The sequence below is a fragment of the Parasteatoda tepidariorum genome, chromosome 9, assembly GCF_043381705.1.
Source record: "Parasteatoda tepidariorum isolate YZ-2023 chromosome 9, CAS_Ptep_4.0, whole genome shotgun sequence".
Lineage (NCBI taxonomy): Eukaryota > Metazoa > Arthropoda > Arachnida > Araneae > Theridiidae > Parasteatoda > Parasteatoda tepidariorum.
Genome location: NC_092212.1, coordinates 5,612,630 through 5,630,983, shown reverse-complemented (window position 1 = coordinate 5,630,983; position 18,354 = coordinate 5,612,630). Strand labels below are relative to the sequence as shown.

At 29.9% G+C, this 18,354-nt stretch overlaps 1 protein-coding gene across 1 annotated transcript in view; it reads left to right on the top strand.

The window, feature by feature from the left end:
• Window positions 1-17,027, top strand: part of LOC139426439 (uncharacterized) — a 55,926-nt gene extending 38,899 nt beyond the window's left edge. The window contains exons 3-7 of the mRNA XM_071185325.1: window positions 9,185-9,305; window positions 11,163-11,293; window positions 13,082-13,194; window positions 14,073-14,208; window positions 16,871-17,027. Coding sequence (XP_071041426.1) covers window positions 9,185-9,305; window positions 11,163-11,293; window positions 13,082-13,194; window positions 14,073-14,208; window positions 16,871-17,027 — 658 coding nt within the window. The remainder of the gene's footprint in view (window positions 1-9,184; window positions 9,306-11,162; window positions 11,294-13,081; window positions 13,195-14,072; window positions 14,209-16,870) is intronic.
• Window positions 17,028-18,354: the final 1,327 nt, after the last annotated feature.

Below are 18,354 nucleotides of genomic sequence, written 5' to 3'. Positions count from 1 at the left end.
TATATATCGAAATGAAGATAAAACAAAAGAAAATTACAGACATATGAAAAAGGGGGGAAACGTAAAATAACAATAAAAAATAACAAACAATTGGAGGAAAAAAATAATAATGAAAAAAATTAGAAGAAAAAGATACATTTTTTTTAAAAAATCTGGAAAATAAAAGATATAATCTTTTCACCAGCCAACGTGATTATATCCGCAAAAAAGAGTGCTTTCTAATATTGCATCAATATAGCCAAAGCAAAATATAATAATACAACACATCAAGTCTAATTATCTTTACAATGGAAGGGATATTTTTCTTCAAATTGATGGTTTTGAATACCACAGTTTTTCCATGTGCAAATCCATTTCGGGCAAATCCGTGGCTAAAATTGTTTACTAAAAAGATTTCTTTGTTAATTTATGTAATTTTTCCATGTGCGAATCTGTGGCTAAAATGTACAAAACAGGAAATTGATGTTTCTTTCTCTTTTCTATTTTATATTTTTTTCTTAAATAAATATTTATTTTCTAAAATTATTTTTAGTCAACTTCTTTAAATTATCCTGTATAATATTACTTAGCGCGCATCCATTTTCGGGCCCATCCTTGGTAACGAAGAAATCAAGCGCACTTCAGTAATGCAATAAGAACGCATTTTAAAACAAAACTCTTCTAGTTACGCTCAATTTGCACTTTTGTTTTCATATTTTGCAATTTGGCAATCATGTTACGAAAATAATTTAAATCATTCTTGACAAATTTCCCTTTCATGTAAGTTCATTTGAATTCACAATTCGCTTTATAGATTATATTTTATGTTTTATTCTGTTTTTTCTTTATACTTTATTTTCCGTTTTACGTGTTATTTTTGCTTATTGTGCTCTATTTTTTTGTTGTAATTTTTGTAAAATTTTTTGAGTGCTCCTCACACTATTGTATTGTTTTTTTTTGCTTTGGGTATATTGATTCAATATTAGAAAGCACACTCATTAGCGGATGTAATCGTGTGGGCTGATGAAAAGATTATACATTTTATTTTCTGGATATTTTAAAAAAATTTAATCATTTTTTTCGGACTTTTTTTATTATTATTTTCTTTTTCCCCCTTTTTTCATATGCCTGTAATTTTCCCTTGTTTTATCTTCATTTTGATCTTATTTTCTGAGTTCTATTTACGATATGTATATATATATATATAATATCAGGGCAACAACCCTGATATTTTTAGTTAATTATGAGTCAAAATTCAATGAGTAACCAGGCCATTTTCAGCATAATCTTTTTTATTTACAAAACGATGGTGAAAGCATACTTCTCAGCCCTCTCCAAGCTGGAGAAGGGGAGACCCATATCCCGTCTAAACTGACGGAGTTTAGTTAGGCATTATAAACTACAAAAAGCCACACAAAAACCATTGCTCTTCCGTTTTATACGATAATTGAAATGGGTAAAAAGGAGAGTCATAATGCATTTCTTGTATTCCTACGCCTCATCGCAAATCATTTAATACTCATAGAAAATCGTTTAATCCTTCCTTATATGGAAGTGAAAGATCTTAAAATAACTCCTCTTTTGAAACATAAATCCAATTATTATTCATTGGCATGTTTTCAACCTTGAAGTCCCAAAATAGAATATCTGCATTTTATGGACACGAAAAAGTTTCAATGCTTTTATTAATACAAAAGTATTTTTATAACTTATTAATACAAAAGTATTTTTATAACTTTTGTATTACATCCCCCTCAAAAGATTTTTTTTGGTAAGCCAAAAAAATAATAATAAAATTTAGAATACTACGAATTTCTAAAGTTTATGTTGGTATGACTGTCCTCTTTCCTACTATAAATAAAATTTTTCCAATATGTGAAGAAAAAAAAATTTTCAGCAACAACAATAAAAACATAATAATACAATTTATCTGTTTAGTGAACTAAACAGAAAGAAAAAATGAAACATTTTTATATAACTATTCTACTAAACTTTTAAAAAATTTTTCACTCAGAAATACACAAAATTTTCATGCAAAACGAAATGGACAACAAGTGTCATTTAATCAGAATTTAAGATTCTGTGTGGTTAATGGACTTACGTACTTGATGAAATTCTGTATTTCCCGTTAAAATGGAGGAAAACAGGGTTTCATGAAGCACTGTGAAATTGAGAGATCCTGACTGGATAAAACAAAACTAGTTTAGAAAGTTTTTCTCGCTGTGTTGAGAAAAAAAAAGTTCAAGTTACTTCGCCCTCACTCCTAACTGATGCTGAGGTAAACATCTCCACACAACGCGATTCAGATCTCTCAAAAATATAGGGATTACATCTTCTCTTGAAGAAAGTAAAAAAATTTTCTGTTGGTGACTATTCATGATTTACTTTTAACATCTGTGGACTGTGAAATTTCCAAAGCTTTGAAATATGTACTATTTGAAAATTTTGCTTACTCAAATTATTCTTTTTATTTATTTTGTAATTAACTTCTGGAATTGTTTGAAGAATTTCATACGGTCCACTAAAAGGAGGCGACAACTTCCTCGTATTAGGATAAGTAAATTCTTCAAACTGAACTAATTCATTATTTTTAAAGTCTATATCTAAAAATCTAGCATCATAATAAATTTTATTTCTTTCATGATATTCTTTAGTTCTTTGAATAGCTATTTTTTTAGCTTCCTCAACAAGTGGATAGACTTTTTCATTTAAGGGATTTTCGTAGGGGAGTCTATCATGCATGAGGCACGCAGGTGGAAATTTTGTTACAGAATTGGTAGTTAAGTTATAAGTATTAACTATATCTATTAACAAAGTAGGCCGGGGAGTTTTAGTTGGTTTTTCGTGAATTTTACATTTTAAGCGGGTAATTATTGTTTGACCAAGGCGTTCAACCTTGCCATTAGGCTGCGGATGATGTACAGTTGTCAATAATTGTTGAATTTTATTATGTTTTAAAAATTTTTTAAAATGAGAAGAAGTAAAGGCAGCGTTTCGATCACTCAACAAGGATTTAGGGATTTGATTTTGAAAAATTTGATATAAAAAATTTGTATAAGTTTCTGAGCTAATTGATTTTGATGCAAAAGCCCAAATGTAGCGTGTAAGGTGGTCAATAATTAAAGTTAAATATTTTTTTGTTGAATTATAGTAATTCAATCCACCAACACTATCAATTGCTAGTAAGTCAAAAGACTGATTAACAGGGGGTAAGGCTTGTAATAATCCAAATCTTTTTGCCGCGGTATTTTATTTAATTGGCACGTATGGCACTGTTTACAAAATTTTGCTTTATCTGAAGTTATGTTGTTCCAATAATAAACAGGGATTATTAAGTTAATCATTTTCTGAACTCCTGGATGATTAAATTTATCATGAGCACTTTGCAGAAGTTTTAATCTTAACGAAAATGGAACAACTATTTTAGTAAAATTTTTCTTACGTACACACAAGACATTATTGATATCAATAAATTTACCTTGTAAGTTTTCTTTCCTTTGAGCTTCCACGATTTCACTCAAGTTTAACAAATGTGAAACATGAACATTATTATTTTTACTATTACTTTGGACAATTGAATGTGCTGGATCTCTCGAAAGCCAATCTGCTTCAAAATTAGCGGAGCCTTTTGTGTATTTAATATCATATTCATAAATACTAAACAATAATAACCATCTAAATAATCTACCTTTTAAATTTAATTTCTTAGACAAACTAAAGCAGCATAGTCAGTATGTATGGTGAATTTTTGTCCAAAAAGGTAATGATGGAATTTATTTAGAGATTCGTCAATAGCAAGACATTCAAGTTCTGTAATTGCATAGTTTTTTTCATAGTCCCTTAATGATCGAGAATGAAAAGCTACAGGATGCAATACACCACATTCATCTGCCTGTTTTAATACAGAACCAATTCCAACTAACGATGCATCAACAAAAAGATGACATTCATGATTAGGGTTAAAAATTTTCAAAATTGGTTTACAAATAATAGAATTTTTTAAAAGTTCAAAAGATTGTTGACATTTTTCTGACCACACCCATTTTACATCTTTCTTTAACAAGTTATTTAAAGGATGTCGAATACTTGCATAACTATCAATAAATTTATTGTAAACATTTATTGATCCTAGAAATCTTTGCAATGATTTTACATTTTTAGGGATCAATAATTTTTTAATCACTTCAATATTATGGTTATCGGGTGATACAGTTCCATTTTTAATTTCATGTCCTAAAAATTCGTTTGTTTTTGCAAAAATGAACATTTTGAAAGTCTTAATTTTAAGTTTTCTTGTTTACAAATATCAAAAATCTTTTTAAGATGGGTTAAATGTTCATCATAAGAATTAGAAAATATAACGATATCATCAAAGTAGCTTGTATCAAATTTAATTTTATGTTTATTTACAATTCAACGAACTGTACGTTGAAAGATGCTCGGGGCATTCTTCCAGCCAAAAGGTAATCTTAAGTATTCAAATAGACCGTTGTGAGTAGCAAATGCTAATTTCTCAGTGTCATGAGGATAAATACGAACATGATGATATCCCTGTGATAAATCTATTTTAGAATAATAACTACTATTAGACAATTTTTCAATTAAAGTTTGTATTAAAGGTAAAGGTCCAGAATCTGTTTTTGTAATTTGATTTAATTTTCTAAAGTCAATACATAAACGACAGTTTTTATTTTCATCTTTTTTAAACACTAAAGTTACTGGGGCAGCATAAGGCGATGAACTTTCTTTTATAATGTTATTTTTTAACAATTCCTCTATTTGTAAATCAATTTCCTGCTGTTTTTTTGGGGATGTTTTGTACAGCCTTAGAGATATAGGTAAATCTGAGGTTAACCTGACTCTTTGCGGTTCCATTCAGATTTCTCCTACGTCATGTTTATGTTTCGCAAAAATATCATCATAACTTTTTTAAAATTTCTTTTAAGTCCACATTTTCTATCTCGCTTTCATTTTTTATTTTTTCGTCGATATTAACCTGATAATGTGTGCACCCATTACCTAGATCTATCTTCGAATCATTTGAAATTTTTGGACATTTTTTCTTTTTCCTATTTTTCCTTTTCCTTTTATTTTTGTTACCCTTTACATTATTTTTTTCAATGTTTACTTTTACTGAAACATCTTTAACTTTTATTTTTTCAAAATTTTTAGCCTTAACATTTTGAGAATTTTGCTGTCTAATGTGCAAAGATAAGTTGTCACTGTTAGAATTAGCAGAGGTGATCAAACTCTTACCAAATTGAGTAACAACTGGCCCGACACAATCAATAAGCAAACAAAAATCTTTGCACGTCTGCAACCCAAGTAAAGCAAACGGTAAATCAGTATCAATTGCAAAAAACTTAACTGAATTAACAATTTCGCCTATCTTAAGGGGAAACTCACAAATTTTGTTAAGTGTTAGTTGTCCTTTCGTTTGGGTAACATTTAATTCCTCACATTTTTTAATAGGAATATTTAATTTTAACACCAAATCTTTTGGTATTATATTCAGTGTTGACTCGGTATCAACATTCAATAATATCTCTTTGTTTACCTTTTCATTTTTATTTTGTATTGGTTTTGGACGTCCCTTTAGGTATTTATTTTCCACTTTACATCCATTTAGGTATTTATTTTCAACTTTATATCCGGATATTAGTAATTGCTATTGATTATTTGTCATATTTTGGATGTTTACATCAACCACATTATTAGGCTTGTTTACACACGTGGAGCCCATTTGAAATTGATTCAAAAGTCCTTTCTTCGAGCAATATTTATATTGATTTAATGGGTTCTCCTGTGTTGTATGATGTATTTTGTGTTTTGTCACATTCGGGGTTACATTTTTATTTTTATGACAAGCCTGGTGCATTACACTTAAAGCACTTAATGTCATATTTTGGGTTTTCTAACTTCTTCTCATATGGTCCCTTATTAGCTTGAAATTTATTTTTATCTAAGTCACTTTTAATTTTTTCATAAAGTTTAAGTTTTTGTTTAAATTCAAAAAGATTACTGGCTCCATAAAGAACTGTTTTATTATTTGTTTGGTCTGGTATTCCTTGAATTATATAAGTGATTAGAGCTAAGTCATCAATATCACTTTGAGTAGCTATTTCTCTCATTTTTAGGAAATATTCTTGAAGAGTTTCATTATACCTTTGTTTTCTTTTTTGCAACATTGCATGTACTTCNATATTTTTTGCACATCAGACAATTTAAATAATTTAGCATGAGTTTCAAAATTTTCAAACCAAGAATTAATATTGTCGTACCGATTTCCATTAAACATAGGGGTAACTGCTTCTATATCAGAAAAACTAACTATCAATTTTGTTTCGGTTTCGCTATTATTATCATCATAATTAGAGCTTTGACTATAGGATACCATATCTTTATCATCACTACTTTTTGTACAGATAGAATTTAAACCAACTTGTGTAAATTTATTTACATAAGTTTCAGTTGGTAAATGTGGTTCAAAATCAGTTTGAGTTTGTTTAATTTCAAACTGAGTAGTTTCCTCCTCATCTTCGGAGGGATTTTCAATTACTATAGAAATTTTCAAGTAATTAAAATCACATAAACAATTTATTAAATTGTTATGCTATTAATATGCTTGGCAATTTCCTCCTTATTTCCCTCACTGGAAATATAAAGAATGTCAGAAATTTTAACTAATTCCGAAAATTTAAAATTGTCAGTAATTTCTTTAAGCTTATTCGAAAATTCATCGTCGTTAGGTTCAAAAGAAAATTCTGAAAAATTTAGAATTTTGTTAATTGATAATTCATCAGGAAATAAAAGTTTAAATAATAACTTAATTTTGTTTGCCTTCACTACTTTAATTGACGTTTGAACCACATCTATTTCTTTTAAAAACATTTTAAGAGCAGTATAAATACACTATTATATCATAAATTTAAAAAAAAACAATATAAACATAAGCAATGCACTTCATATATTTTTATGATTACTCATTCAAAGATTCGTAATAATAAAAATTTAGATTACTGAAATATGCAATAAAAATTATTTATTATGAAAGAGGGAAAAAAATCAGGTATGCAAGGGATTTATCTTTTGTAGTAAAAAAATAAGCACTTTTTGCCACACTTCGATCTTCACTTTTGTGACGATCTTTTTCCTATGAAAGAACTTTCAAAAAGCTAAAACTCCTCTATAAATCTAATATAAATCGCGCACATAAATGGCGTTTCTTTCACTATATTTTTTTTCACAACATCACTTTCTTGATTAGGACTTTAAGTAAACAAGCACACTTAAACAGTGTTTCTTGGGCACTAGGAGCACTAAACCGAATCACCATCTTTATCAGCTTCAGACATGTAGATTCTCGGGAACGGGACACTCATTTTTTGTGGTATTTCATCAGCTCCAGCCTCCATGTAGCGGTAGCCTTAAGGTGGTGATGGGAAACTTCTTCCGTTTCAGGGGTGAGGAAAAAACCTCGGACGATTCCGAGCTTCCCGCTGTAGAAGGCTTATCAACACGCAATGTTTTTTCTGCCAATTGGTTTCTCAGCTTCGAAGCCTTGTCCTGCCGTCTTCTAATATCAAGGCAACAACCCCGATATTTTTAGTTAATTATGAGTCAAAATTCCATGAGTAACGAGGCCATTTTCTGCATAACATTTTTTATTTACTAAACGATGGTGAAAGCATACATCTCAGCCCCCTCCAAGCTGCAGAGGAGGAGACCCATATCCCGTCTAAACTGACGGAGTTTATTTAGGTATTATAAACTACAAAAAGCCACGCAAAAACCATTGCTCCTCCGTTTTATATTATAATTAAAATGGGTAAAAAGGAGAGTCATAATGCATTTCTTGTATTCCTACGCCTCATCGCAAATCATTTAATACTCATAAAAAATCGTTTAATCCTTCCTTATATGGAAGTGAAGGATCTTAAAATAACTCCTCTTTTGAAACATAAATCTAATTATTATTCATTGGCATGCTTTCAGCCTTGAAGTCCCAAAATAGAATATCTGCATCTTATGAACACGAAAAAGTTTCAATGCTTTTATTAATGCAAAAGTATTTTTATAACTTTTGTATTACATATATATATATATATATATACATCCAGGCAAAAGTTAATCAGGGTGGTCTGTTTATTTTTTTGAGATTTGTACAATATACATAAAAGCTTTTTTGTTTGTTTGCTTTTTAACAAAGAAAATGAAGTTTTTTATCATGTTATATCTTACCGCTTCTATTTCTTAGAATTATTTTCGTAATCAAAATTTGTGTTAAAATGTACAGTGCTCAAAAAATGGACCACTCTGATTAACTTTTAATCAAATGATCGGATCTTCACGTTCTAGTACTGAAACTTAATGACCCGAGAGGGTGACCTCCAACCAGCGCAGACAATTTTTTAAGTTATGAAATCATAAACAGAAACGCACTTTTCTCTGCATAAAAATACCTTATTTTCTCTGGATTTGGATATCTGATCCTCAAAATATAGGGGGTAACCACATTCTTTGAAATATGGTGCCAATAGTTTGGTCAGGAGAGTTGTCCAAAGTTTGGACTCCTAATGTTAATTTTTCTTTTTGCGTATTTTGCTATATCTCGAAAACCTTTTAAGTGGATAGAAAAAAATTTGCACTCAATTATAAAAATCATTTGTCCAAAGATATGTGTCTAAAGATAATAAAGAAATAACGTTTATTAAATATTTTTTAATTTTTATTACTTTATTTAATAAGGATAAAAAAAATTTTGAATTTTAAGGTATGCAATTGTTTTGAATCAAGTTAAAAAATATAAATCCTGAGGAATAAAATTTTAAATATCTGACTTTTAAAAGAAAATTTTAAAAAAAATATGATAAAACTTGACCAAACTCTTGGGACTATATTTCCTAGATTGCGGTACCCCCTATATTTTGGGGTCAGAAATCTGTATCAGTCGAAGAAATGGTATGCTTATTCAGAGAAAGTACGTTTGTGTGTCTGATTTTATAACTTAAAATATCGTCTGTCCTTACTAATTAGCAAATTCCAGATCATCCCCTAGAGACATTGAGATTGAGTTCTAGAACGTGAAGATCCAATCATTAGATCAAAAGTTATTCTGGATGGTGCATTTTTTCTCTCACTGTTCATGTTTTGACGGGTGGATCTTCTGAATTATAATTTTATACATTGCTATTAATACTTTTAGCATTAGGCGCCATATTTACTGTGAAAGGAATGACAGTCTTTGCAACTTTCATTACGATAATGAACTATTTTGTGAAGAATATCCTAAATTTTGTATAAACAACACAAGTACATATACAGGGGTAAGTTTAAGAACTGAACTATTTTGGATTTTTGTACTAAATAAAGCCTATAGAATTTACTATCTTAAATTATGTGTTGCTTTAAAAAATACTGCTTAATAATAAAAAAATGACCTACTCCTGTTTACTGCATAGTAAAATAATATAACATTCATGTGAAATAGTGAAGAACCACGTGAATAAATCACAAATCAAATACAGAAACGGACAAATTTTTGTTTTGGTTATCTAGACACGAACCATCCTCGGAGTCTTAACACAAGATGGCATTAGAAAATTAATGAAGTAAATACAGGCAAGTGGTCTTACCAATGAAGGCCTAGAAAACATTTTCAACAAATTAGAGAAGAGTGAAAAGAAACAGGTGTTTTTGATATCCCAAAACACCTTTTTTATCGCCCTTTTTTTATCATACCTGCTTTTTTTATCACCCCTATTTTTATCATACCTGTTTTTTATCACCCTTCTTTGTTTCACACCTGTTTCTTATCACCCTTTTTTTCAACACACATGTTTTTTTTCATACTTTTTTCAGTTTTTAAAATAATAGATTCGAATCGAAGAACAGGATTTGATTTTCAATTCAATATTTTTGTATTTCATTTAATAAGGAAAATTTGATAGCTTAATTAAAAATTTTACATTATAAAATTTTTTTGACGATGAATTCAAGCTCATGCACTTATTTATTATTTTCAGTCAGTCCAGCAACAAACCCAACTGTGTTATTTTATCATGAAAATTTTAAATGGTGAATTAGGGAATCATTTAGTAAATTACTATTTTTAATCTTTTTCTTTTCTCTTTCTTTGCTTAAGATAATTAAAAAAATTATTTTGAAATTATTCAAATGTTAAAAATATTAACTATATTAAAAATATGATTGTTATTATAAAACTCATTGACAAACTGATGCTGTTTATTCTTTTTATGCAACGTTACTATAAACTTTCTAAATATTGATATTTAGCTATTAGGAATTATTCAGAGCTCGATTAATTAAATTGTACTTGAAAGTTTCAAGACTTTATGAACTAATTAAAATAGTTTTGAAATGAAAAATGTTACATATTTTTTTATTTTAACAGACAATTATATATCTATCTATCTATATATATTTTGACTTTGTAACGAGTAATTTCGAAGGTGTATAGAAAAATGTAAGGAATAAAATAGAATTGAAAAAAATCTCTAGTTAATTAGTTCCAAAATTATTAATTGTTGAACTCGTATTAAAAAAATACTACGTCATCCACTCGATCAAAATTTTTAAAAATATGAACTGTTTAAAAGAATTTAAAACATTTTCTGTTTTTGACAGTTATATGATAGAAAGTTATATTTTTAATTTCTTAACAAATATAATTAAATATGAACAAAATGTGCTTAACAGAGTAACGAGCATTTTAAAAACAGAATAATTTCTTAAACGATTTTTAGGAATGTAAACAAATGCCCCGTTTTAACAACCAATCAAGATGAAGTTGCTCAAACTACGTCACTTTCAATTATACCATTCAACGAACGTATTGCAGTGATATTACTTTTTTATTAACGGTGCTTTCATGGCTCCGTGCCTATCTTTGTGTTAAGTATGAAAAGAATTGAAATCTTAGTAGAAATATAGAGAATCGTCTCTAAAGTGAATGCGTCTCTAAAGAGAATTGATACTCGACGGGCATGGATTACTCGAAGTTGAATGGGAAGAATAGTTGCTAACTTAAGCAAATGTCAATGCTTAATGTTTTAACAACCAATCATTATGAAGTTGCTCACACTACGCCACTTGCAGGTATTTCATTTAACGAACGTATTGCAGTGATATTATTTATGTACGGTGTTTTCGTAAATTTTTAGATACCATCCATAGTGGATACACTACATGGAATGTTTTCTATAAACTGGGAAGAAGCTGAAGAACTTTCACCCACAAGTGATATAATCACCGATTGCTGGAAGAGAGCAAATGTCATTATTTCAAATTGCACGTAATATTTTTTTTCATATTTTAATAATTTAATATTTATTTTAATGCTAATATGCAGATTCTTTCTTTGGAAACCAACTTTTATATAAACTAGGTATATGCTCCGTTCGCTGCTTGCTTCAATCCCAATGATAGCCTCGAATTCATCTTTGATTTGTTTTTCTTAAGAATCAACTTTTTTTTTTAAAAGGATAATTTTGTTTATAAAATATTTAAATATTATAATTTTTTGTAAGAATATTTCGCTTATGGGTTTCTTACAACAAAATTACCGATTTTAAAATGGATAAATGATTGTGAAAAGTAATAAGCGCCACTTACAAAATATTTAAACTTAGAGATATACACAATAAAACCAATAAATAGGAAGTAATTCTATTTATTGATTTTATGATTTTATTGGTTTTGTTTTTATGATTGATTTATGAGTTTGTTTTATGATTTTATTGATTTTATTCCAAATAACGCAGGGCCCGCGCTAAGCATTCACTAACTCGCCAAATGCGATTAGATCGTAAATTTGGCGAATGAAATTGTATTTTGGCGAAAGTATTCGCGAATGATTTCTTCCTCTAGAAAGAAAATATATATTTCACTCAATCCTCAAAATGACGTCAAAATGAATTCTTCTAAACAAATCAGTACTTTTAATTCGATTACTTCAATATTTTCTGGTAGCAATTTTCGGTAAATGCGTCGCATAACCAAATAGGATTGGGTTCAAATAACATAAGCCTGAAGCGAACTACGGTAAAATAGTATTCTGTGGGGGGAAAATTCATCATAAAAATTTTTTAAGATTTGCATTTGGCAAGGTCTTTCGAAAATTGGCGAACTGTTTTAATATTTGGCTAATATTCCTAACCCCATGATCATACTTAGCTTTTACGGTTAGCAACAATGACATAGAGAATAATTGCGCTCTTAAACAATGAATATAATATTACTGGAACCAGGATAGCCTGGTTGGTAGGACACTGGACAAATGTCCAAGAGGTCGTGGGTTCGATCCCGTCGCCCGAAGCCGAAGTAGTAAATTATGACTGATGAGCGTTAAATCAGTCTAATCACCTAGCTCTCCACGTTCCCATAACAAATCCTACATCAGAGGATACTGATCCAGGAGTTTCCTTGTCATCGGGATTGGTTCAATATCACAAGGCTACGGAGTTGAATATTGGTAGACGTAAACCCAAAATTGGGTCGGCTGTTCAGCGACGATTATAAAATAAAATAATATTACCGAGAACCGTGATTGATTTGGGAATAGAGCGTTCAACTTCTAATGAGGTGAACCGGGATGGAATCCCAGCTTCGATACGAAATCCGTAGCCTGCTCGCACCGACCGCAGTGCAGACGTAAAATATCCTCAGTGGTAGACGGGTCATGGGTTAGAGTTCCCTTGCAGTCACGCTAACCACGCGAAGTTTTCGTGGTTTTCCTATTATATCCCGCAAATTACGGATTAGTTCTATAAGAAAAGTCCTCAACGACGGTAAGCGTGTCCCAATACATTATCCAAGAGCTCCCTTGTCTTCTGGATTAGACCCAAAAGTGCGAGGTTACGGAATAAAAACATTAGTAGTCATAAACCCAAAAATTGGATCTTCTGTTCAACGACTGATATAAAATAAAATAAAATAAAATATAATATTACCGAATAATTTTCAGTTGAAATACGATTTTTATATAACCCTTTTATGAAGCTTCTGAATAATCACTCTAAATAAAATTATAGTTATGCTTTATTTATTAGCGCTGTACCTAAAACCAGTGTATCGTTTTCAGATTTCGCAGTTTTCCTATCGTTTCTAAAGGTAGCAACCCAACATTCTGCTACACTCTAGATTCCCAACTAAATGAACCCGATGCAGAAGATGATATTTATCCAAATACATTCAGTAAGTATATAATAAACAAAGCACGTTTTTATATCATTTATAATACCCTCCACTTATCTATTTTCTGAATAATTTTCAGGATAGGTTAGGTAAAGTATCTAGAAAAGATGAGATATCAAATCTCAGTGCGTCAAAGAAAAACGAACCACTCTGAGTAACTTTTCATCTAATGATCGGATTTTCACATTTTATGACTATTAATGGCTGGAAGGGGTGACAAATTACGAAATCAGACACATAAATGCACTTTTTAAGAATAAACTTTATTGGATTCGGATTTCTGACCTGGGAAATATGGACCCAATAGTCAGGTCAAGAGAGCCCTGCAAAGTTTGGATGTCTCAACGCTAATTTAATTTTGCGTACATAGCTATATCTCTAGAATTTATTCAGCAAATTGAAAATTTTGCACATGATTGTAAAATTTGTTTATCCAAGGATAATTCCATTAAAAAAATAACCTTTAGTAAATATTTATTATATTCATTATTTTATTAAAGACCTTCGAAACAATGTTTGAAATGAAAGGTATACTATTTTTTTGCGTCATTTTAAAGAATGTAATTTTATATGGCAAAATACAATATTTGACAGACATCGGTGATATGGTTCCTGAGAAATACAATTTCGAAAAAGTCAGATATTTAAACTTCGATTTCTTAGGAACCATTTCACCGATTTGGCTCACATTTTGTATTTTGCCACATAAAATTATATTCCTTGAAAGGAAGCGAAAAATTGTATAATTTACAATTCAAACCCTTTTAAATCATTCCTAAATATATAAAAAAAAAATACTATATTTACTACAAGTTATTTTTTGCATGGAATTATCTTTGGATAAACGAATTTTATAATTATGTGTAACAATGTTTCAGTTCACTTCAAAAGTTTTCGTGATATAGAAAAATACGCAAAAAGTAAAATTAACATTAAAGGTCAAAATTTTGGAGCCTATATTTTCAGGGTCAGAAATCCGAATTCATCGAAAAAAGGTGCATTTATTCAGAGAAAGTACGTTTTCATGTCTGATTTCGTAACTAAAAATGTGGTATGTACTTATTTATTAGCATATTTGAGATCACCCCCTCAAACCTTTAAGATTGAGTCCTAGAGCTTGAAAATCCGATCAATTAGATCAAAAGTTATATTGGGTGGTCCGTTATAAACTTAGTGCACTGTACATCTATTTGTCACTTTTGTCGATGCTCTATTCCCATAGTTAAGGGAAAGCGTAAAATCTTTGAGAAACGACGCGTTTTTCATTGATTCCGTAGTTTCAAAGAATGGAAAGATTATAATCCTCGGAATTGTTGACCTTTACCTTTTTGAAATCTAGAGATAAGATATCCGACTGCGTAAAACATTGTAATTTTAACACAAATTAAGACTTTTTTTATGCTTTTATTGTTTATGTTTAAACTTCTGTTCATGAGCTCTCTAAATCTTTTTAAAATTTTGTTCTTCGACCTTTAGAATTAAAGTTAATGTTAATTTTATGTATGATGGCAGGTGAATAAGATTGGTAGCAGATAATAGACAGGGGAAATAGATGATGACATAGACATACTTTAAATAAATTTTCAAAGAAGTGTTGATTTTGAGAAAATTTCTTTAATCTTACCTACAATATAAAAATGTTTGTAACAAAGTTGTTTTGGAACATTGTATGCATATTTTGTATTGGATAGCATAGCAGATTCATATGATAGCGTAAAATTGCATAGATATATTACGAGTATAATATCTATGTTTTGATCTAAAAATTGAAGTTTCATGTGTGAATTTATTATATTTTTCCCACTTTAAGTACGAATTTTTTTTTTTGAAAACCAAAACAAATGTTGTACAATATTATAGAAATGTAGACATTGAACACGCGTAACACTGTTCCTGAAGAATCCTGCCTCTAAATCTTTTTACTGAACACCCAATCTTTTCTGGAGGGTAGTGAAGGTTTGGTTAGGTAAATATCACTGACAACAGCGGGAACCACACGGCGAATCATAATAGTCTCTATGGTTACCCCAGTTAGTAAATTTTTGGCGCTTGCTGATTGTCACGTTCAGAAGTCCCCGCCATCTCTCGAACTAATTCAAAAAATTAATTAAAGTAAAAAAAAAAACAAATTGGTATTTCAAAGGTCCTCACTGAGATAAAAGCTGAACACCACGTATAAATCCACAGAACAGCATAAAACCATCGATGCAGCTGAAAGAAAATTCGGAAAGTTCACGTGTTCACTTTGCCTGAATCCCCAACTGTAGAAATGTTGACACTGAGCATACATAACGCGGTTTTCAAAACTACTCTACTTTAGTAATGTTAATTCATAATCAAAAGCAATATTTATAAAAACTTTTAAGAAACAAACGGGTAGTAAAATCAAGTTGAATTTAGATTTGGGACTGACATAGCCCGGCAGAGGGTACAAGCGTAGGGTACACGCCCGAGAAGTCGTGAGTTCAATCCCCACCGGCAGAAGACTGCCCCGTGTACAGACTGGTGACTGGAGCAAGTTGAATTTGTCGGAGTCGCAAAGTTCTCCAAATTCTTATAAAAAATCAATACCTCTCGGGGTACTGGATCAGAGATATATCGTGCTCTGGTTCAGATCAAAATTATGATCTGCGTGCCCTCCCTGTAAAACAGGATGTGACGTAGCTTGTTTCCGGATCATCCTCAAGGATGTTTCCCAGACCGTCTAAACAATGTGCAGCTCTAGTGCAACGTAAAGAAAAGTACCGTACCGTAACGAATGCAGATTTAAAGCTCGTTGAATTTAGTTGCATATCTAGCTAGGAGTGAGCAGCGAAATGTTTTTATTCAGACTTCAGACATCCGACTTCAGGCTGAGGGCAAGCTTTCTGGCTGATTCCGTACCCTTCTGCATATCGTTATATCCACATCTTCCACTATCCCTCCTCACCTGCTACGCCACATGCAGTGCCTCTTATATTATTCCACTTTATTTATCTTTTAAGGTGTGACCACTACTGAAATTTTTGCAACTTGTATGTAGATTTTCTATAATATTAGCTATGTTTTGAACTGAAAAGTTAAGATTAAGGTGAAAATTTTTATTACTTTTTTCCTGCTTTAAGTGCAAATGTTGAGAATATTTCTTTGAAAAATCTTCATTGAGTAATATATTTAGTTCTATTCAATTCTATATGAGATAATTGTTTAAGATTTTATTTCAAAACGCAGGTAAACATATTACCTATATTAAGAATTATTAAAATCTATAAAAAGTTAATTTAGATGTTTATGCATTACAATTTGTTGTTAAGCTGTTAGCGTGATATGAAAAATTTGTATTTCTTACGCTAAAATTTGCCCTTCTTTTGAAAAACAATTTTTTTTAATTTTTTTTTATGAGTTTACTTTAGATTTATAATTTAAGGACCCATATGCTTACTGATGATAATTAGTAAATACTTAAATTAGGGCTATTTTTTTAAAAATAAATAGTGTCGTGCTCAAGAGGATACTTGAATGTCAATAAAAATTCATTTGAAATTTCAGTGGTCTATATTCGAAATACGAAATATAGATTAAAATAAGTATAGAAATTTTTAAAAAAAACATCGAGGCAGAATAACTCAAGAGGTCCGCATTGATAGTAATGATGTGATTAGTGATTCTCAGTATTTATTTAAATACCAAAATTCAGGTTTAATACTAAAACTCGCTATGCGTCTGAAAACCGTGGTTCCATGTTCAATGGTGAAACTCGCTATGCGTCTGAAAATCGATGCTCCAGGTTCAATGGTGAAACTCGCGATGCGTCTGAAAATCAATGTGCCAGGTTTAATGGTGAAACTCGTTAAGCGTCTAAGTACCAAAATCCATTGTTTTATGGGGAAACTTGGTATGCGTCTTAATACTAAAGTTCCAGTTTTGGCATAGTAAGATGAAGTGTCCTTAAATAACGAAACTTGGTTTTGTTTTTATCGGATTGAAAATGGATGTCTTGGGACGGATCATTTTCGAAGGTAGGACGAGAGATTTTTCTAAATAAAGCTATTACAATTGTAATGAAACCTAATTTTTTTTTAAATGTTTTGAAGATAAACTTTTCATTTTAATGCAAAGTAATTTCCAACGTAGTACCAACAGTATTTTTTTGTTATTTGTTCATCAAAATAAAAACTCATACAATATATACATTAAGAAATTTAGAATTTGATTGATGCATTTAGCACTAGATTGCCCAAGGTAGTGATTTTGACTGCTTTTTAACTGCTTGTTCATTTACAAAAAAAAAATTACAAATAATAATGCGTAAACTGTTTTTTTTTTTTTTGTACAAGTGAAGTAAATTCTTTTATTGTTAATATTTACTAATAACTAGATATATAACTGTAAATAATACAAAAAATATTAAAAATTAATTAAACACATTTGTTTACGTATTAGTTATTTTTTCACAATGCAATCATATTCACTGCTCTTGGGCAATATAGGTATTATATATTAAGTTTTAGTCTTTCTAGCGTTAAAGTAGAACGAACAAACCTAATTCAGTAATAATGCTCCCTAATTTTGTGAATCGTATTTTATTCTTCTTTAAGAATTTTTTCTTGTAATTTAATTTTCTGAAAGAAATATTAAATTACGCAAAATTATAAACCGATTGTCTACCGAAATTGTAAAACTAAACTTCTCAATAACGTTGATAAACTTCTCAAAATTTGGAGCGGAAAACAAAAGCTTCGTTTCGTGAAACAGACCTAATATATTGTGTTTGACCCTTTAAAATTTANGAAGCTGAGACAACTAACATTGCTAATTTTTTTTTTAAATGTTTTGAAGATAAACTTTTCATTTTAATGCAAAGTAATTTCCAACGTAGCACCAACAGTATTTTTTTGTTATTTGTTCATCAAAATAAAAACTAATATAATATATAAATTAAGAAATTGAGAATTTGATTGATGCATTTAGCACTAGATTGCCCAAGGTAGTGATTTTGGCTGCTTTTTAACTGCTTATTAATTTACAAAAAAAATTGCAAATAACAATGCGCGCAAACTGTTTTTTTTTTTTTTTTTGTTGTCCGAGTGAAGTAAATTCTTTTATTGTTAATATTTACTAATAACTGGATATATAACTGTAAATAATACAAAAAATATTAAAAATTAATTAAACACATTT